The sequence below is a fragment of the Pseudopipra pipra genome, chromosome 7 (genome assembly GCF_036250125.1).
Source record: "Pseudopipra pipra isolate bDixPip1 chromosome 7, bDixPip1.hap1, whole genome shotgun sequence".
NCBI classification, from domain to species: domain Eukaryota; kingdom Metazoa; phylum Chordata; class Aves; order Passeriformes; family Pipridae; genus Pseudopipra; species Pseudopipra pipra.
In genome coordinates this window covers 25,004,858-25,026,642 of record NC_087555.1, presented here as the reverse complement: position 1 = coordinate 25,026,642, position 21,785 = coordinate 25,004,858, and the positions used below count along the sequence as shown (strand labels likewise).

The following is a 21,785-nucleotide window of genomic DNA, read 5'->3' as shown; positions in this document are numbered from 1 at the left end:
TTGGACATGATGTGACTGGGTAATATATGGGGACTATACAACCAAAGTTTTGGAAGAGATCTCCCTGTGAGATGGGGCACAAAAAAGATGTTAACGAGAAGACAGTACATCCATCTTTATTTTCTCAAATGAGAGCAGAAATCCCAGAAACACTTCCAGCTGGTATAAATATCATCTGACTTTTCAAAACTAGAAAAGAAGACTGAAATGAAGTGTTTGGGAAGTAATAATAGCTTTAAGGCATCTTTTTTTTTTTTTTTTTTTTTAAGAACACTGAATCTAGCTTATCCTTGGTATTGCTTTCAGCTAAACACTACTAAATTTAATGAGAATCTGCTCTGGTGCCTGAAGTTCTTGTTACATTGCCTGGGAAGGAAGACAGAAATGTCACAGTGAGGTTACCATGTCATACTGAATCTTTAGTGGAGGTAACCCCTTAGCATTATGGTTACAGAAAGGAAAAAGTCACTATTTTCATGCTTTTAGAGAAACCCCAATCAACCCAAAACAAAAATAAAGGAACAAAAACAAACTGGGGGCGGGGGGGGGTGGAACAGGAGGAAATTCTAGGCCAGGGACTCACAAAGTAATAGTTTGAAATGCATAACAGAATCTAAAGCACACAGCAGAGCCACGTGTGCTGATTTTGTCACACTGTACCCAAATCAGTAATTATGGTCATCTCTATATTACAGGTTCTCTATTCTGTCAGCTCAGCAGCAACTCTAAGTCTGTCCCTTTCTGTTATACTTTTTCCTGTTTCATGTGCTGGGATTTTTGATTTGTTTAGACTTCTAAGTAGTACAGTTACTGCAGATACACCTGGTACTAACTGTGCACTGACACCTGTGACAGATAACTGATAATAGTTAACACTGGGAACCAGGAGAGCAATCCAGTGGTCAAATACTGCTTAGAAAGAGATACTCAAATTTGATTACAGATGAGAGAGACAGTAATGACACCTTCACACATGCTTGTTTGTTACAACCAAATTAATTCCATTATGATAAATGTATAAACATACTGTAAAAAATGGTATTAAGATCATAAAAAAAAGAAAAAAATCATGATCTGTAATTCCAAAATGTTGTGGAACATCTGCACTTCGTACTGACCAACAGCTCCCCTGTGGGAAACAGCAGTTGCTTTTTGCCCCTACTTCCCTTGACAGCAGCCTGCTCTCCCCTCTCTTGCAACCTGTCCCAGGTGAGTTCATTGAAAGGGTTTCTCAAATGCAGATGGCTGGGAGTATAAGTGATCTTTGCAGATCTTTATAGCATTTTATATTTCTCAACTGTAAATAAATATTTGATCAGTGTTTTGATTGTCTTTTAAGGCAAATTTATGGAGTACAGCATGGACTGGTTTGTTTGGGGGTTTTTTTACACTTCATTTTTGTTTGTTTGTTTGTTTAATAAAAATATTTTAAAAATTGTTTTTTGTCGTCTTCAGAACCGTGTTTGCTAAAATCAGGTGACCAGCTATGCAGTACCTAAGAGAAACAATCTAAAGCCTCTTTCCTGGGCCTACAATATGAACACAGAATATCGAAATTCCTCTACAGAAGCAGAGTTTAATTACTTATGCTATTCTTTACAAACTCTAAATTTCACAACAACCCAATAAAATAATTTTTACCATATTGTAGAGATGATGAGAAAATCCTGGTAAAGACCTCAGATGAGATAGAATTACTTTGCAAATCAAAACAAGGATTAGGGCTTTCTGTTTCTTTTGCACCAGTTGGCCGCATTTCCAGAGTGTATTGCTTCTGTCAAGCAATAGACGTGTAGTTCATGGAGAAGTGCTGCATAGATCTTATTGCTGCCTGTACAACACAGTATGTACAGATAGGCTCAGTGTGGTAATTGAGTTGATAGTACTGAAGAGAGGAATGTGAATTTATGACTAAAAACAAGTGAAAGCAAATTCTTAAAAGACAAGTAAAGTGTCTTTCATTCTGCCCAACCTTCTGAGTATCAGTTATCAGAAACTTCTGATCTGTCTTACTTAGGGTCTATCAAATAGCAGCCTGATTTTGCACTTGTTCTTTGGCAAAGGGCCAGCTTTGAAGTTCTTATTCAATGACTAGAAAAGATCTTACACCTATTTAAGCTTATCTTTTCAGTTATAAAGTCTGATTTACTGTTTAGTAGGTCTGACTCACTGTTTACATTGAGAATACTCATTTTGAATTGCAGTACTTGCCAGTCTTCAGAAGCACTAGAGGAGTTAGTTGTCCACTTCAAAAGCAAATATACAGGAAACACCACACAAGAAGTAAAGAGTTCAGCCTTTTCTCATTTTCTTTGGCTGGCCCAGTAGCTGAGCGTACCAGCCAACAGCCGAATTGTCATGTCACCTCAGCCATATCACATGTTGCCTAGTCCGCAGGTCCTCTTCCTTCTTCTCTTCCTTAGGAGTGTGGACTAAAAAACAGTGTTTTCCAGTGTGGACACTGGGAGGTGGAAAGTATCCAGAGGTACTATACCAGGAAGTGTAATTAATATGTGAGGGAGCTGGGATCATAGCATGAAACTCTGAATACTCCACAGAGAGGACAAAATACTAGTTTTGGGAGTCATAGAGGAGGAATCAGGCTCTTCTGGTGACAATGTATCATGAATATGAAGTATCCAGGCCATATCAATTCAGCAAATGAAGGTGGTTGCTCTGTCACTGAATAGTGGGGTCTCCTGACTCTAACACAGTTCTCAAGTTTGGTTTCATTCATTTTTGTATTCAAAAACCCAATTTGTGCTCTTGGACAGTTGTAAAAATGCCACAGAAGTAGTGGAAAATAACTTCTAAAACGTTACAAAGTTGAAGACTTGTGATTTGTGCGATTCTAATCAGCTTGAAATGAATGTCAGGTCAATAGTATGGTGTCAACATGTTTGGAGATTTCTGAAAGTAAGGCTTCATCTCTGTCCTTAGAATATGACATAAAAGTATTACACATACCATGAAAACACTTCCAATGCGAGGAAATCTGTTCTGCTGCACTGTGGTCTCTTAGTTGGCCAGGGTAGATTTTCATCTTCCTAACTTCCCTGATGTTTTGGTTTTGACAGAATTATCTGTCTGATGTTGGATCAGGGTCTTTGGAATTAGAAAATGAGGAAGGAAGAGCAGTTATGTGTGGAAGACTGGAGAATCTATTTCAGTTGTGAATTCTACAACTAGGGACCATCTTTATATTCTTCACTTGAACGTGACAGAAGGTAAAGGAGGAGTTCCCTCGTGATCTCATGTGGCTTGGGGATAATCTGGGAAGAAGACTTTTGGCTTGTATTTTGTTAAACTGACAAATACATTGGTAGATATTCCCGCTGTGCTTGTAAGCAACAGAGTGGTTTTAGGTTTGTTCCACCTTGTGAAATAAGCAGTTGACTTTAGCTGTTAGTTTGTGACAGAGAAAAACTCATTTCGCCCAACCTTCAGCTTTGTTTCCTTTTCCCTTCTGTCTTCATTCTTCTTCTCTTGCTACCAGGACAGTAATGGAGTGCAGTGCAGGGCAGCACTTAAGAATATCAGATGTGGAAAACCTCTGAGTTTTCTTGTCCCTCTTGTAAGATGCAGGTTACAAAGATTATTTAAAAAGCAATATGTTCCTAGTACTAGCAGGGGACTGGAGGCCCACCCACACTTGTGTTTCTAAATGCTTTGAAGAACTCCTGCATAGAAAAGAACAGTTCTCTCTATAAGCCTCCACCATGTAAAGGTGCTGGTAAATGAAGGCAGCATTTTCTGCAAGAGGTGACTTGTCTTTCTGGGTGGTGGTGGTTATATATATAGGATTTATGTGCACTGTTTTGAAGGCAGCTTTGGGAGAAGTTCTGCACCAGTTTGGACTCTTCTTCTCTTGCAATTACTGAACCTGAAAGTTTTAGAGAAATGGATTACACATACTAAAGAAAATAAAGGAAACCAGAATAGTTTTCTTTTGTAATACTGTCATAATCTAATATGGAGAACTAAAATAGATACATTAAAAAAGACAAGGCTGTGATTTTTAGCCTCTCTTACCTTTTCGAAAGGATGAAAACCACATTGAACTCTGCGTAAAAGTTTAGAATAGAGGCAGAGATACTTTTTGCTATACAAGAAAATTACTTGGAAAATATTTGAACATAGCTTAGCTTAAAGTTTAATCATATTTTTCCATGCAGCAAGTTTTGATTAAGTGGAAAGGTTATTATCCCACTCTAACCTCCCCCTTTTAGTGTTTTGGAATAGTACTTGCATTTACGAAAATAAAATAACTAAACAGGAACTAGAAAAGCTGTCCCTTCTTCTAGTTTTTATGGATGAGGCATAACCTTAGTGCATCTGTGAGCTGAGTGCCTTATAATAGAACCTTCACTCATCTGACTTTCTCTGGCCATACTTATTGTACTTCAGTGACTCAAGTTGGACAGAAGTTAATCTGCTGCTTCTTCCCAATAACTTTGCAAAGCCAGCATGACTAAGACATAGTAAAATGAATTCTGAGCTTTTTGATGCCTCACCAATACAAGTCTCAACTGCTGACCATCAAAACAACCTCTTTTACCAGCAACTCACAGTACTTTTTGCTGTTACCAAATAATGAATTATTACACACCACTAAAAAGTACTCAAACTCATATATATATTTACTGGTGTACTAATTTTTAGGACCCCTCTGTATGCATCAAGTCAAGTGTGTGCACTCCTATGAGACTTTGGGAAGTCTATGATGGAATTAGTCGGTTGACCATAGAAATGTATTTACTGTTGCTTTAAATGCATCAAACCAAAGGATTGTTTTTCTTCACAATCTTACTGAGTTCCAACTCTGTCTCATCCTTTCTTCCTATTTTAATGTGCAATAATAGGCAGTAATAACTGTCATTTTCTTTTCCTCCAGAAGGGAGTGAATCTTGCAGCTTTCAAGATATTAACAGAAAACAGAAATACCTCCAGTGTAGGGTATAACTAGAAACATTTTCTATCTGCTCTCTGAGACAATGCATAAAGGGAGAACAAGCCCCTGAGGAGACCAACTGTGGTGCAGATATTTTTGCCTGAAGCATGTGGATCAGACATAATGCTAGGTAAAGGAAGGTAAAAGAGCTGTTAATACCTGATTATTGGAGTTTTACACGGCTTGGATGTATGAGAATTCCTTCTCCAGCCTGCTAATGCAAGTAGTCAAATGATAAAGGTTCTCTCCCCATGGAGTCAGTGCATCCACAATGTGAAGAAATAGCCCCCTGTACTCTGTGACTTTTCACAAGAATTACAGGAGCTGTATCAGAATGTTTAGGGACCCTTTACTTACTAAAAAAGGAGGGGGTGGCAGGGAGAAAATTTTTTTTCTTAGGTCCCAAGCAGAGCAGCACAGAAGGCCCTGATCTGAATGTACTTTTGATGGCTAGCAAACATGGAAAACTTGAGGACACCTGCCCTTGCAGGGACCATATGCATAGCTAAGCTGGTTGGGTTTGCTGCATGTTGTTTGTAAGGGGCCTGTGGCTCTATCAAAAGGGATGATTCAAAAATTTGTGAGATCTGGTGGCCAGGCTTCTTGGGAGATAAAGAAGGTGTGTTCTGTAACAGGTGGAATCCTCAGTGATGTACTAATAATACTAAATCAACCTGGAAGTTGAACAGAGAAACAGGCTGTGTCCCCTGTAGCTCCATTAAATTTTTTTAATTGTCTTATTTCCTAAGAATGTAAGAGAGCTAATGTGGTTCACTAGCAGAGGACAGCAACAGTAGGGTTTTATTCTTACTTCTGCAGAAGACTCATTTGGGGCCACTTACTCATTCTCTCTGCCTCTTGATTATCCTCCGTTTGCAATTGGGGAAAGTTGTTTACTTTTGGTGTCTCACAGGGAAGGCAGTTGAAAGACTTTTGAGGGACTTCAGTTGGATGAGACTTCATATAGAGAGGGTATGTCAGTGCAAAAGTTTTATGGCAAAAGATTTAGGAGGTGGGAGTAAATGAAGAAAAAAGCAAGTTATTGTGATGCTCCCTGGGACACGAGGAGAACATGATCATTAGTCTTGAGGAGAAGTGGAGCAGCGGGAATTCCATTAAGTGTCTCACAGGCAGCAGGAGTATGTGAGAGGCAGACATTAAACAGACAAAGATCGAGATATTCTGGAGAAATGGAGGATCAGTTATTCCACTTAATGACTTTGAAAGGCAAGGAGAGGAAACAGATGAGGTTTCAAAGCTTATTATTAAAAAGAACAGCCTTTCTATATCTCTTTCACAGTCCAGAAAGAATGAGCTGTTTTACATAATGAACATTTACTTACAGTTCTCCCAGACACACACACACTGACCTACTTAAAAATGCAAATGGTCACAAAGTTCCCTTTGGGCAGCAGTGACAAAATCAATGTGGAAGGAATAGGGTTAGTCCAGCAAGACAATACGTAATTGGGTTGTAGCTTGTCTGCAAGAGATTTCTCTGCAATCCTCAGGAAATGGGAGCTTTAGCATTTGAATGACTCATAGCTCAAGGTCTACACATGAGATTGTGTATAATCCCTGTTAACTTAAAGCTGATGATGACTCAGAAGTAAGAACTGTGATGAAACAGAGGGCATGTGAAAAAGAACAAACATTAAGAGAGAAAAACCTTTTGCCACCAACAGTTCAGTGTAACTTGAAACACAAGAACAACACATACCCAAGGGGACCACTGGAAATCAAGGGAACATAAAATTATGCATATATTTTACACAGTCAGTGTGTGCTGGAAGGCAGGACCAGCTTTACCTTCTGGACAGTGAAATCTAGTTCTTCACAGATAAGATGTGGGCAGTTTCAGAGATTTACTGTGGGGTAAAGAGAATTGAAAGACAAATCACAGCTACGTGGAGAAATATATGTTAAGTATTCAAAACATATTATTTCCTTCTCTTAAGTTTAACTGCTGGAGTTTTTGTGCAGGAATTTCCTTGTGATGGAATCTGACCTCTAGGTTGCCAGTATCTAGTCTTAAAAAATTACTCTGGGCCAGGCTGTAGATGGTTTGAGAGTGGTACAAAAACTGCTCCTATGGGATGAGTGAAACTGAAGAAAATATGCTTCTATGATTCACTCAGTAGCTGCAGAGTGACCGGAATTGTTGGGATGCAATTCTGTATTTTGTTTGGCTTTAAGTCATAGAATAGTTTGAGTTGGGAGGGGCCTTTAAAGGCCACCTAGTCCAAGCGCTCTGTCATGTTTCTTTAAAGAAACAATCAACTCCACCTTCCAAATCCTAGAAGAACAAATGCGTCTGAAGATAACTTGCCTGTGTCTGTAGCCTTCATTGTACAAAGATTTTCTGAAATCTCTCGGGATTTCCTGTGTGCTCTCAGAGACAGCATGAAACCAGCCAATGGGACAGAAGTTGATGTCTTCATTGTACCAGTTTTCCTCTGGATAGCAATGACTGCACAGAGGATACTGAGGCAAAATCACCAGGTGTGCCAAGAACTGGCAGCCTGGTTGCTCAGGTTCTAAAAGCTCTGACAGTAGGGTGCAGGAAAGCTTGCATGACTGCTGTGAATGCTGTTCCTCTACGGTCTTTTGGGGATTTGCAAACCAGACATGTCTGTAGAGCACGAATTGCTCCCTGCATGAATTAAAGGCATTAAGGGAACTAAGAGAGGAGAAGGGAAAGATAACTCAAAATATACATACACTGTTTGGGATTAGATAGTAACTGAAAAAAATAGTGCTTCAAGACAAGGAGGGATGAAATCAAATGGATAAGGATATAATTTAGTATGAGAAGTGAGCAAATCATATCAAGAACATTCCCTTAGGATTCATTTAAACCGACACACCAAGATCCTAAGGAGCAGCACAGTACTGCAGAAAGGAAAAAAAAGAAGTTCTTTCTTGGACTTTCTGTGGCTTTTGGGATTCAGTTGTGTGTCATCAGCTCAAAATGCTATTTGGTAATAGAGAGTTCTTGTAGCTTCTATGAATGGAGCTTGTCCATATTTGTAGTGTATAAACCAGTCTGTATTAATACTCATTAGCTGTTTCTAGGTAACATCCAGGTGTCTTAGAGCTGTAGTTCCTTAATGGAATGCTTTAAGCAATGATTACCCAGACTTGCATTGCTCGCTGAGGGCATTTAAAAAAAAAAAAAGAAGTCACAACATAGGGCTATAGAATTTCTCTAATACACCAAACTTTTCATAAGCAGTCATGCATTCCAGACCAGACAGTTCCATTGTCTTGTATTTTTTCAGTGGGCTGATTGAAGCCAAATTTGTCACTTCTGCCAGCATTCCTGTAGAATGCTGAAAGGTGCACCTTGAAAGGTGCATCTGGCCTGCCTGTATCAAGAGTGCAGGTATGGGGATCCAGGGTAGAGTATCATAGTTATCCTTCCTGCCTGCCTGTGCAACCATCCTTGGAAACTGCACCTACAGCAAAACAAGACTAACATATAGAAAAAGGTTTATCAAAATGATGATGTAAACAGCCTTCACTCCCTGTGCAGGTGGGAACTTTTTGGTAACCTGGAGTCAGGCTCTCACTTTCTTCATTTCCTTTGGGAAAGGTTGCTTCTGTGGTGATGATATCTGTGAACATGTCAACGCATGTGTACAAGTGACAGATGCTCCCATACAAGCCCACAGTTTCACAGTGGTACAGAACAAACACTGACATCCTCCGAATTAATTTTTAAAATATGAAATAGATGGGTTATGCCCTTCTCCTGTCTTTGCATGCTGTTTTAATTTGGAGCAAGAAGTAGTTAGTGCTTTATGAGGTGTCATAGGCTGTGTGTGTATGATTTTTTTTTTTTTTACCGGTGCCCTGAGATCATTAACAGGCTCATTTGCTGACCAGCTGACTGTTAGACCCTAGGATGAAATGTATATTTTATATTTATTATCAGAACTTGGGGATAGTCTCACTCATCTCAAGCTCAGCAGGCCTTTGGGCACAAAATGTATTCACATACTTTGCCCCTCGTGTGTAGAACAGAAAACAAAGCAATCCCTTCAACTGGGTGATACTTCTCTGTGAGATTTTAAAGGGAAGGCATTGTGTTGAGTGACAGTGGCTTTGCTGGTTGGTGTTTGAGCAGCTCCAGAATTTCATACTTTGTTGTGAAGAGTCAGGGAAATGCCACCACTGTGAACTAGCAGAGATGTGTTGGAAGTGAGCTGGCCTGGCTCTATGTGCTATATCCAGCGTCTTCTCTTTCCCCCTTACCATTGCCATGGCTCTGCTGTGTATCTCTTACCTTCAGCACATTTGGTTCCTCGTACAACTGCTGTCCCACTGCTTTGGCATATGTGTTTGAGAATGCAGAGATCCCAATTTAGAGGATAATAAGCAAGGAGTGGTTTACAAACTGCCTTAGACTGAATGTATGGAGGCTCTTGCTGTAACCATCTCCACCTCACTGGTCAGCAGAAAGCAAAGATGTGATGGTTTCTAGAGAGAGGACCCCACATGGGAGCACTGTAACTTTTCTATCTCTTTTCATGCATGGCACCTTCTCAATGTGTTCCCCTGCCTCCTTCATGTGCCATATGCACATACAAAGCACTTCTGAACTTGGCTACAGGTGTCTGTCCAGCTTTGCTCCCTTACTCTTACTAGGATGCATCCCGGCCATATGACAGCTTCCTCCAGTCTGTTTTGCTGCTGTGCTCCAGTCTCAGCTCTTGCCTTCAGATAAAATCAGCAATGTGTGCTGCACTCCAGGTTTGAGAGCCACAGCCACTGGTTGCAGGAAGCTGCCGTCTGATTGTGATCCTTGGGGACTGGAATGAGATCCCTCAAATCCTTCTGTCTTAGTGTCTTTTCAAAATTCGCCTCTCCAGAAGGATACCAAGGAGGTTTCAAGACACCATTCTTTGGGGATATAGCTATTTCTCCAGTGCTGCATGGTAGACCTCTTGCCAATTTATTTTCTTTAGCACTAGGGTGCTCCATTATAGCTTTTCATCTTGTTCCTGCTGTACAAGTAATCTTTGTTTTCTGAGGCCAGTGTCAACCTGGTGACCTATAATTGTATCTCCCTGAGTCTTCTTGTGATCACTAGTTCCTGAAAATTATTTTGAGTGATAAGGTGAAAGCAACTTGCATTATGGTGCTGCTATATGAGCAATTCTGATCTTTAATTCATGTCCCGAACCTTCTACAAATGACGAACCAAGGATTCTGGTTTCCCTGCTGCTGAATTTCTAGCATGTACTAGAGTACAGGGTTTTTGCAGTGAGAATCTGCTAAAAAGATTTCAGAACTTCGTGTGTTTATTAATAACTTAGTGGCACGGAGAGTGCTGTAATAGCTTACTTTCATCCTGAGGTTTTCAAAAGAACATTGTGTTGCTCCTATTTTTCAGATGAGTGATTTATATTGTAGAGGGAAATATGAACACAGGTTAGTATTGGTAGAAATGTAGATGTAGGCAAGGCAAGATTGTTTCTATGGAGGATTTTTAAGATGTCCATTTTGTACTGGGACACAGCAGCAAAGGCTGTGCTCTGCCTGCAGATTATCTGTGCATGCTACTGTGTCCAAAGGCTGCATTGATTTCCTTGCAGAATTTACAAAGAAACTGTTCTCCATCCACAGGCCTTGAGGGTAGGTGTCCTCAGATGATGTCTGCAAAAATAGGTTAGATCTGAAAAAAACCTAGTGAAGGCAAGATGGTTGTGCTGTTCCCTTACCCCCTTATTGTATATCCTACTCAAGAGGCTAAAGCATTTTCTAGCAATAACAGAATTTCAAATTCAAATCCTTCCTCTACCTGATTCCTCTGGGCTGTTAATCTCTAATCTTAGTCTTTACCACTGAAGATGTGCTCTTTTGTATAAGTGTAATATTCACTTGGCGACCAGCTGGAAGCTACAGCTATCAGGTGACTGTGAAGCACCAACCTAGAACTGCATTTGCTGGGACACTCTTAGCCTCCTTTGCAGACAACATCCCCTTTGGACCACCAGCTACTTTGCTCTGAGAGCCTCTTTGCTCTGAGGACAGTGTCTATCTGACTGCACTATAAATAAACAAACCCGGTATTTTGCACTTCAGGAGGGATATGTAGTAGGAAGCTGAACTAAAAAAAAAAAGACATAATTTTACAGTAAAGGAGAGCTAGACTTTGTTCTGGTTTTGCCACAGATACTCTGCACCTTACATTCAATGTACTCCTCACTTCCTCACCGTACATGATTGCAGAGTGCCCATTTATCTGTGCAGTGGATGGATCTTCCATCTGAATCATGGTGGAAGTGCTGCATTTACTTAGTGACAGGTCCGCCTCCAGCTGCTCTTTGGAGCTGAACTCTGCTCGCTGGGCTACAGCGAATCATCCAGCTTTGCACTTTTTTCCATGCAGTTTGTATGAAAAAGGAGTGATTTTTTTAGCTCAAATAAGATCGAGCATAGATGATCTTTTAATGAAGTGATCTTTGTGCCTGATTGTATTAACATCACAGGGAGACAAATGTTCTCGAGCTGCGAAGAGCCCCCTGCAGCTATAATTAGATAATAAAGAGGTTCATATTGATCTGTAGATCAGCATGAGGAAGGAAAGAGTGTCACCCATGTATGCTTTCAAGGCCAAAAGCTGGTACAGGCTGTAGAGAATTCAGCATAGAATCGTGATCCTAAAGCAAAAGCTTCAGCCATCTCATCTGATACTGGCTCCACCTACTCAGCAAAAAAAGATGGCCTTGAGATGAGCCCATGCTGCTGAGGTTTTTGGGGTCACTGTGTTGCGTGGACGGAGCTGTGTCTGAATTTATATAGTGCAGCTGAGAGAGCACCTGCGCTTAGCTGATCTAGCAATGTGTGATATGGTGGTCTGGTATCCTAAGAAAACTCACTGTGGAACTTTCCTTATTTGTTGGCACCAAGTTGGCTTGTGAACTACTCACTGTTATGAGCAACAACTGGGGATCTGTAAATTCACAACTACAGTGCTGTGGTCCTGCACAACTGTTCCCCCAACCGTGTCTGTTAGAGGAGGGCAGGCACAGTCCTCAGGTGGGGCTCTAGGCTGTCAGACAAGTCATGTCCTTGCCACAGATCTTGGTGGACTGACTCTGCACCCTTGAGCTGGGCAAGTCAAAGCCAGTGTGGCAGTGATGCTGGTGGCATGTCTTCATGTGTGCAGTACAATTCATTGCTCACCAGTTGCTGACTGATGCCCAGCCAGTTCGCCAGCAGCAATTGGTGCCTCCTGGCCAAACCCCCCAGTTTATATACTGAGCATGACGTTCTGTGGTATGGAATATCCTTTCAGTCAGTTTTAGTCAGCTGTCCTGGCCATGCTTTCTCCTGGCTCCTTGTGCAAATGCTCACTGGCAGAGCATCAGAAACTAAAAAGTCCTTGATTTAGGGTAAATGCTATTAGCAACAACTAAGACATTGGTGTGTTATCAACATTATTCTCATATTAAATCCAAAACACAGCACTGTACCAGCTACTAAGAAAAACATTAACTCTCTCCCAGCTGAAACCAGGACATTGCTGTAGCCCAGTGTGTAGGGGTTCACTGTCTCATGCAGCTGCCTGAGATCCTCGCTCCAAATGGAACAAATATACTCCCTTTCAACTAGGCCTTCACTCTCTTGATTGCTTTTTAAAATGTCTAAAAGAACATTTGCAAAACTATTAAAGGAATCTAATAATCTGTTTATGCTTATTTCCGTGGGAGCATGCAAGAGGGCTCCGGACAAAATTGCTTCTCTGCAAGAGATTGTTTGTGCACTCTTTGCTATCTGCTGCAGCTTGGCTGATGGAGGAGACAATGCTGGAATGTGTCATCAGAGTTGGTGTTGTTCTCTGCCTGGCAAATCAAAGCATATGAAAAGATTTCAAAGATCTTGTGTGCTGCCAGCCATATTTTATGTGCTGGTAGTTAATTGGTGGTACCTGTAATTAGGGCTTATGAGTTCTACTTTTTAGTTTTGCTGTGAGTTTCTAACCCCAGGGGGGGTAGTTTAGATCAATTGTCCATGCAGAGCTTTGAGCAGGACATTAACTGCAGTTTTCAGTGCTGCTCAGCACATGCACTCTGTCATTTCTGGTACACCCTTTGCTTCAGTCAGTTTCTATGCAAGAGGGACAATGCACTTTCAGTGCTCCTTTGTTTGAAAGCAACTTACTGGGCAGTTCTTGAGCCCTTTGCTAAATTCAACACATCTTTTACAGTTTCTTGGACAGACATCTTTCCCCTTTCTGTGCTTCAGAAGGGACATTTAGCTCAGAGGCCACCTGTGAAGGATGTGTGAAAATGCAGTGTTAAGCACATGAGATGGAAAGGCATGAGAAAAGTGTAATAATTTTGTTGGAGAGGAAGATAAAAGATGTACCATATACATGGGTGAGGGGAAGATAGGTCAAGTTAGAGTGGAGCCTCAATCAAAAATTATTATCTCTAGTTCGTTCAAGCCTTGATGATGCTTCTGTCTCTTGAACTGCATTCTTATCAGCTGAACTGGACCAAACTGCTCAACTCCAGACCTGAGTGAAATACTCTGAAACGTAATCTATGATTGCAGGTCTCAGACCAAAATCAAAATTCTAGGAGCAATGTGTTGCATTTGGTTTTATTTTTGCTGGTTTACATAACAATACAGTTTCACTGATTTCAGCAGAGGGATGCTTATTTTTTATATTCTTGTGGATAAAATCAGTCCCTCTGCATATCCAGATGCATACATATATATGAAAATAAGGCAGCTACACTGCAGTAGCTGGTTAGCCAAGAACCAAACAGCATCAGAGAAGAGTTGGTTTTGTTTTCCCTTCTTCCTCCTCTCACAGCTCCTGAAGGTACAAATGGGAGACTCTCCTGACATTGAGAACTGAGACTGTAATTAACAAGTGTTTAATGTGCCAGTCTAATTAATGTTTCTCTTGACTGTCCATGACAATAGTGCTGTGTAATTGGAGGTATTAATTGATTTATAAAATAAGAGTTAGAAAGTGATTTTTATTACACTTCTACTACATGCCTGTTTGTGGATGAACAGAACAGAAGTGTAGTAGAGAATAGCTAATTCAATATGACACCTGTTTTGCAGTGTGGCAGGTTACACCAAGTACCTCTGTAGCACTAGGTCTATACATTGGATAAAAATAACATTGGGGCTTACCTTGAACTGACAGTGGTAAGAAAGAAATTTGAAGCTAAAGTTATACCCACATCCCCATCTTACTTTGTAATGGCCAAATGCTGCAGGGAGCTTGGAATGATGGTTCTGCTTGCAGTATGCTGTAAGACTTTCCTGTTGTTATGAAAGTTGTTTCTTCTAACCTGATCTTTTGGAGGGAGTTATGGCTTTAACATTAGAAGTCAATATGTGAAATGGGCTTAAACCTAAAACGGGGACAAAAAAATATCCCTGCCTTTGGAGAGCTGTTTTCTTGGTACCTTTCCTGAATGTGCAGTCTTATGGGGCTGGACAAGAGAGGAAGGACTTTTGGAGAATAAGACAACTTAAATGTGTGATACTGGGAAGGGATTGAAAGTAAAAGAATTGAAAAACCCCACCCCCCCCCACATCCTTGCTCTCTTTTTTTTAGAGTGGTCTTTAGCTGAGTTGCAGGTGGAGTCAGAAAATCTGACCCAAATCTTAGTTTGAGTGATGGATTCACTCCACAGTGGATGCACACGTCTGTACATATCTGTCACATCAACTGATCTGCAGAGACATGCTGCATTATCTGCTTTCTGAAGATGGCTTAAAATGCACTGGCAGAAGATTAACCTCCTCTTGCCCTTTGGGCTCAGGGGATCACAGTGTTCTGAAGAGATACTTACATGACTCTGACCTAGCTGACTTTTCTGAGATGCCTAGGGCACACCTGCATGCTTCTGTTCTGCGTGGTACAGACATACCTTGGGGCAGCTGGGGCTCACCTGAGCAATGACAGCTCCTTGAATGTTTCTGTTACTCTTCAATAATGTTAATCCTTGAACATCTGCTCTGTCCTAATTTCTCTTCCAATCTTCTCCTGGGAAATCTAGGTATGTATGTGGCATCTGTCTTTCACCCTCCTTTGTTTAGATGGAGACAAAGAGTTATTAGTATTTGGAAATGGCCGCTGCATCTGTTGGAAAGTGCCTTCCTACCACTGCCCTTTCAGATCTATTTCTTTCCTTGATTGTTTACCTCTTTTTATGTAACTGGAAAAGGGGTCTGTTGTTTACTCTATTTGTATGTTAAAAGTTCCTTTCCATAGCGAACCCGTCTGAAACACTTTAAGAACCAGCTACTATAGTTTGAAACAAAAGCCCCGTATTTATTTTCTTCTGCTTACTTGCTCCTGTTTTACTCTTTGATAGGTGGTTTGTTTTCAATTACTGAACTAAAGACCCAGCAATAAGCAAGAGCCATGCACCCAGAATATAATCACCTTCTCTCTAAGGTGAGGGTGGTGAGACATTGGAACAAGTTGCCCAGGGAAGTTGTGAATGCCCCATCCCTGGAAGTGTTCAGTGCCAGGTTGGGTGGGACTCTGAGCAACCCAGGCTAGTGGAAAGTGTTCCAGATCATGCCAGGGGATTGAAAGTAGATGACATTTAAGGTTGCTTCCAACCCAAACCATTCTATGATTATAGAGCAATGATCTCTCTATTGACTTCAACATGTCTAATCCCACTGTTTCCTGCCCCATTCCAGCATGGAAAGTTATGGGAAGTTGTAGCCTGCATCATGCTCAGCTGAGGCTGCTGTTGCAAAGAGGATTCTCCTCTTGTCCTCAGGAGAGAGGCAGTGTTTAATGAGAACAGCTGTCATGCTTCAACACACTGATGCCTAAGATTGACTGGCAGTCAGTGGGATTGTTGTATTATGGTCGTATTAACTAAGCACTGCTGATAATTGTTATTAATTATTGTCTTGGATCTGTAGTATGAAGAAGCCTTAGTTCCTCAATTGTTACTGTTCAAGGTGAAATGCAAGAACTGCTTAACAATGCATAAGTAGGATAAAAATGGAAGAAAAGGCTTTTTTCCCTCTGAAAAAAGCAGCACCTTGCAGTGCAAGGTCTCCAAACTACACATGTGAGCTGCACTGTCTTTGAAGATAGTCTGGTGTCATCCAGCCCTGTTTGCTGCAAAATAAAGTGGTATTTCATGGTGTTTCCTCAAAATCCCATTGTGTTCCAGCCAGGCTTAGTTTGCAAGACTGATGATCAGTGCAGACAGAGGGCGAAAAATGAAAAGGACTAATTCCTTCCTGCTGTCTGTGGCCATTTTTCCCTGCAGTACACAGACAACATCTTTTGCATTTAAATGGTTGTGCATTAGAGATTTCCTCTTCTTCCTTCTTTGGAAAGTGGTTCTGGAGTCTAGGATTTCTCACAGTAGAAAGTCCTTTGATTGGGTTCATCTTGTTGGACTTAATGAACCTTATGGGTCCCTTCCAACTCAGGATGTTCTATGGTTCTGTCTCTCACACCCTCTCTTTGCTCCTGACCAAGTCAGGACACACAGTCTATGTCTGGTTTCTGAGTCTTTCCTTGAGGTTCCCACAGGAAAATTTAATTTGCCACCACTTTTTGAGCAACTGGTGATGCTTTTTGTCATTCTTTGAATGATGAACATGGGAAGCATTGGAAGAGTTTGGGTCCCCATTACATTTCCAAAATCCTGCTTTGTTAGGACTGGTTACAACTATTCCAAGGAGAACAGAGACTCAAGAGCAATATTTAACCCATTCATTATAGCTTGGAGAGTCTGGACAAAGGACAGAAAGGGCCAAAGCCTCCTTAATTTCCTCAGCAGTTCATGTCCTTTACTGAGACTGCGCCTTCCACTGATGTTGAGAGGAGAGAAAGAAAGGGGAGAGAGAAGGAGATCAAACAAGAAATTAAAATTGCTAGGCCCCAGCTCCCAGTGTTACATCAAAAGATTAATGCACCATGGTGGGGATGCTTTGAACTCCATGATATGCTCTGCTGCCTCTGTTCTGGGCCTGTTCGAAGTGGTCTCTTCTGCCAGTTCAGGCAGTGATGCTGTTAGATTTATTGAGGACTTTGGCAATTAATTGCCTTCAGACCTGAGAAGGGCCTCGTTGTCCGTCAGAGTTTTAATTAATCAAAGCGGCAGATGGGTAGTATCAGCCTCAAATGCTGGTGTAATTAACTCATTCATTATCATGTTCTCTTGCTTTGTGATGGTTTATAAAGGACATCTTTAATCTAGCTGTCATCATGCTGTCCCCATAGTAGGAGTTAAATGATTTTCATCAGTCTTTACCATAATTACCCTGTATCCAGGATACTATTAGGGAAAATGCTAATTTTTCCCAATAAATATGAAGACCCTCCTTGGCTTCAGATAGGTGAGTGGAGTTCAATCAGCAAAGATGAGTAGGGCTGGTGAAATTAGTGATCCCTTTGAAAGTCTCTGGAATTTCTTTGTGACTCACCCAGTGCCTCCAGAGACATCCTGTCCTGAACCGTCTGGTCTCCTTGTTTGCACTGTGTTAAGACAGAAATGCAGTCAACTGTTGCATGTTTCACAGACCAAAACAGCCTTTCTACCTTGGAGAAATAAAAAGAACACACCTTTTTAGGCCCTCAAAACTGGATGTGCAAATTGCTTCAGGAGGGTTTTGCTCTCAGCTAAGTCCTTGCTGGGGTATAGTGCCAGTTTGGGAGGAGTTTCCTGGGACTTTCTGCATATACTCTACCTAAGTCGTTTGAGACATGTCCTCCATGAATGGATGCCCAGGAAACGCTCCCAGGATTGTCTTGGTAAGTTGTTAGCACAGCTTTTGACATGCTTTTGGCCCAGGCTGTCTCCATGAGAGTAGCCAACAAGGCTCAGGAGTTAACACAGATCAGAAGCAATACACAGTTTGGATGCAGCCACCCTTTGGACTTTTTTGCCCTGAGGAAAAAGAGTTTGGACATGGCTGAGTCTGCACCAGTTGGCATCAGCACCAGAAAAAGGTTCTGAGCTCACTGAGCATACTAGGATACGTGTTGCCGTAGATACTTATCATGCATTAAATTAAGAATTTGAAGTAGAACCAGAAGCAAAAGAACAAAGAACTTAAATCCTATGTTTCTGAAATGTAATCAATACTCCTCCTGAATCATCATGTGATGCCTGGGAGGATTTCTCACTGCCTTGTGACAGCAGCTGCTTCAGGAACTTTAGAGTGACCTGTACAAGTGCTCATATCCAAATAGCTGCTTGCAGCCTAATACGGGTGCTGGCAATCTGCCTTTGCTCCCAAATGGTATTTCCAAGATTTTGCCTGAAAGGGATATGAAAGCAAGGACTTTGGTTTACTGAGGAAACCTTTTGTCCTGGATGCTCTTCCTGAGAAGAAGTGGAGGGAAGGTCGCAGTTTTATCTCAACTATTGTCCCTTTATATGAGGATGAGGGCAACCTCTCCATGGCACTGTCCATCCCAGCTGTGAAGCCAGTGCTTCTCCCCAGCACTGAGGCCATCCTACATAATGAGGCCACTCACCTTTAGGGTGGTGTCAAGAAGGCAAAGGAGTTACCTCTCTGACTGTTGTGTGAAGACTTTACTGCTGCCTGCGTGGTTGCTTTCAAAACATTTGTTAGGAGCACAAAACATGTTAAAATTAAGACCAAAATCCTTGGCAAAACCAATACTGTGGCTTTATTAATCAAAAGGTTTGGGAAAAGAACAGCTTGGCTGTTCTTAATTAAGGTTGTCTTTCCCTGGCAGATTAATTACCCAGAATTCATTGCAAATTCCTGGCACTGTGAATGTTATTGATCCAGTCAGGCTGCTAGTTTGTGCTTGCAGGGATCTGTCTGTGATCCTCCCTCTAAGGGAATTTGAGGAGTGAGGGAAGGAGGGAGCTGGCTGCTAGTTATTAATAGAATTTGGAGCAGGTTTTTTCCCCCTAGCTGATTAAATCAAAATGCTAGACAGTTGCATAATCTCGTGCATCTCAGTAACAGCAGCAAATACCACCACCATCACATGCCAGAGAAGAGTGTGGAAGAAGTGTGAAGACAGATGCCAAAGGCAACAGTGGATTTTTTTTTTCTGGAGTAGTAAAGTAATGGGATTATTTTACGCATGTTCAGAAACAGTGTGCTTAGAATGTACTGTGAATGTTTCCAATGCCTCCTGGGCTGTAGTTTTAGTGTAACCTGATGGGTTCAAATCAAGTCCACTGCAAGGAACATGATTGCTGGTCCCCTTTGATGGTGTCCATGTGCAGTATAGGAGTGATCCCACCATAGCTGCTGGTGCTTGTGTGCACAGGCCCAGTGGCCACTTGCTGGGGGGGAATTGAAGCCAGTGTCATCTGCCCCTGCCCTGCAGAAGAACAGCATGTCTTGGCTTTCCTGAAGGGGACTCTGAGACAGGCTGCAGGTCAAGTGATGGGGAGAGGAGCACTACTGTTTGGGTAGCTGAGAAGAGCAGTCCAAGGAATGTCTGCTGGGAGCAGAGCTCTCCCCGAAAACATCAGTTGCTTGTTGTGTGAGGTCATGAGTGAATTCCTTTCTTAGATCTGTTACTTTGGAAAATAGAACGGGCACCAACAACTTTGGCTTGTTGAGTCTCTGATCTCCAATCTTGCAAATAGTATTTTAAAGCCTCAACACACTTCTGAATGCCTCTTCTTGTTTGCTTTGGCTATCAGGCAAATGCTTTAGTTAAACATGTTCAGGCATGCTTTCTAATCCAGGGGCTATCCTTTAGCATGAGATTCTGCTTTCCATCAGGCCAGTTGTTGGCTATGGTGGCTGTACTTGCTCCATTTTGCCTGTGTACTTAGCCTCTTTCTACCTTCCCTTTTCTGTTTTCTCAGGATTTTTCTCCCTTCTACTGCAGTCTTTAAACAAGAAAACAAACAATTCCCCAAAGCTCTGAAAGATGCTTCTGTTACAAGACATGCTGTAATGATGAGAGTCACAAATGGTGACAGGCATAGGACTAAGCTGCCTTGCTTAGAGAACAGCTCTTTGCCAGGCTTCATCCACAGCCTTGAAGAATTTGCTGTTTAAAAAATGCTGGGTTTCCCCTGAGAGTTTAGAAATTCAGGCTTGAATTTTTAGGAAGTAACAGTAATTTTAAGGCCCTAACAGTAATTTTAAGGCCCTAAATTGGTTTAGAAAGTGGGGTTTTTTTATTTCCAGGAAAAGTTGAACAGTATTTTATTCCATGCTTTTTGCAAATTCAGAACAGAAGTTAAGAATAGGAGACGTTGCAAGCAACAGATGTATCAAGCTATAGACCATAAGCACAATTAACTGCAGGGAAAAGAGGTCTGGTAGTTGAAGTCTTATACTGACCATGGATGGTGGAACTTCACAAGTTCCTTAGGTTTCTTCTCCCTTTTTCAGTGACATAAGCAAAGAAACAAATGCTTTAGGGACCCCATCTCATATCAGCCTGAGAAGCCTAACCTGCTCCCCCTGATTAAAAAGTCAAGGGAAAGATGACTGATGGGACTGCTGGATACCCAGTATGTGCCAAAGAGGGGCAGGTGCTTTATTCCTAACTTTTGAGATAGGTGTCAATTTAAAATTGAGACAGTGGAGGCCAGTCAAGCATCTCAAATCATACTAGACAGCTGTGTAGGCAGTTTGGTGCTGAATACAATCAGGATGAATAATTCCTAGGAGGCACCTATTTTTCTCTGATGATTACTAAGGCAGCTTAGAACGTGACAAGTGGCCTTTACATGTATAAATTTGGGTGAGCTGTAGCTGTGGATGCCCACGTTGAATACAAAGGCAGATTGAAATAGGTGGTCTTAAGTATTGCTCAGCTCATAGAAGTGGTTTCTGGAGACTGAGGACAGACACAGCTTCCAGGGTCACTCCACATGCTGTGAACACAGACGACTCCATATCTGGCATCTTTTACTACCAAGAAACCTTATCTGAATTGAAAAGACAAACATATGGATTGCATGTGAAAGTGGGACTCCAGTGAAATGATTTAGCCTCCCTGTACTCCAGTTATAGTGTTGAAAATGATCCATTACGGTCTGACCTGAGACAGCTCCGAAGTTTGATAAGGCTTTAGTGGTGCAATAAAGTTGACAGCATTCACAAATTAGAGAAGGCTGTGGGCATTAAAAAAGTATATAAAATAAGTGAGTTTATGGATGTCTGTTGTTATTTAGTGCATTAAATAACCAGGGCACTGTTTAAATTAAGTAATCAGTGCTTGTTGCTCCCAGCTAAACTCAAAATGAGAGTGAGTGGAATACTTATTCTCTGTAAGGGGTGCAACTCTGTGACTGTGTCTAGCCTGGATGCATGGGGCTACTGCTGACTATTTTTGGGGATGTGAGGCTTTGTTTATAGATATGTAAGTAACTGATCTTGGTAATGAACTCACAATGGTTGAGCTAATCTACCATAACTGCCTGTGAACAGGCTCTTCTCCCCTGTAGATGCAGGGCAACTACATTTCCACTTCAGCTGATGCCAGTTCGTGGGGCAGTGGGACAATGCATGCCAGCAGCCATCTCAGTGTAGCTGCTGCACACCCCTGGGTTTGCCCTGCACCAGCTCTGTGTGTGTCCATAGCAGTGTGAGTGCCATCTCACACAGGCATGTATTTACACACGTAAGCATGGCTGGATGTAGGTGTGCAGATTCACACAAATTTTGTTGCAAAGATGATGCTTTAAGATTAGTGGCTATTAGTTCATTGGAAGACGAGGGGGTTTTTTGGTAGTGGGTGGTAAAAATAGTAATTTTTACAAATCTTGCAGTAAGACTGACTCAGTTGACCTTGCAGAGTCAATCCACTAACTGCTCTCCTGTGCTTTTGCTTCTGGATTGCAAAACCAGAAAAGTA

At 41.5% G+C, this 21,785-nt stretch overlaps 1 protein-coding gene across 3 annotated transcripts in view; it reads left to right on the top strand.

The window, feature by feature from the left end:
- The window catches only part of XRCC5 (X-ray repair cross complementing 5), a 50,070-nt gene extending 48,631 nt beyond the window's left edge, over positions 1-1,439 (top strand). For all 3 annotated transcript variants that reach the window (XM_064661272.1, XM_064661270.1, XM_064661274.1), the window contains one exon: positions 1-1,439. In XM_064661272.1, coding sequence (XP_064517342.1) covers positions 1-15 — 15 coding nt within the window. In that variant the 3' untranslated portion in view covers positions 16-1,439.
- Positions 1,440-21,785: the final 20,346 nt, after the last annotated feature.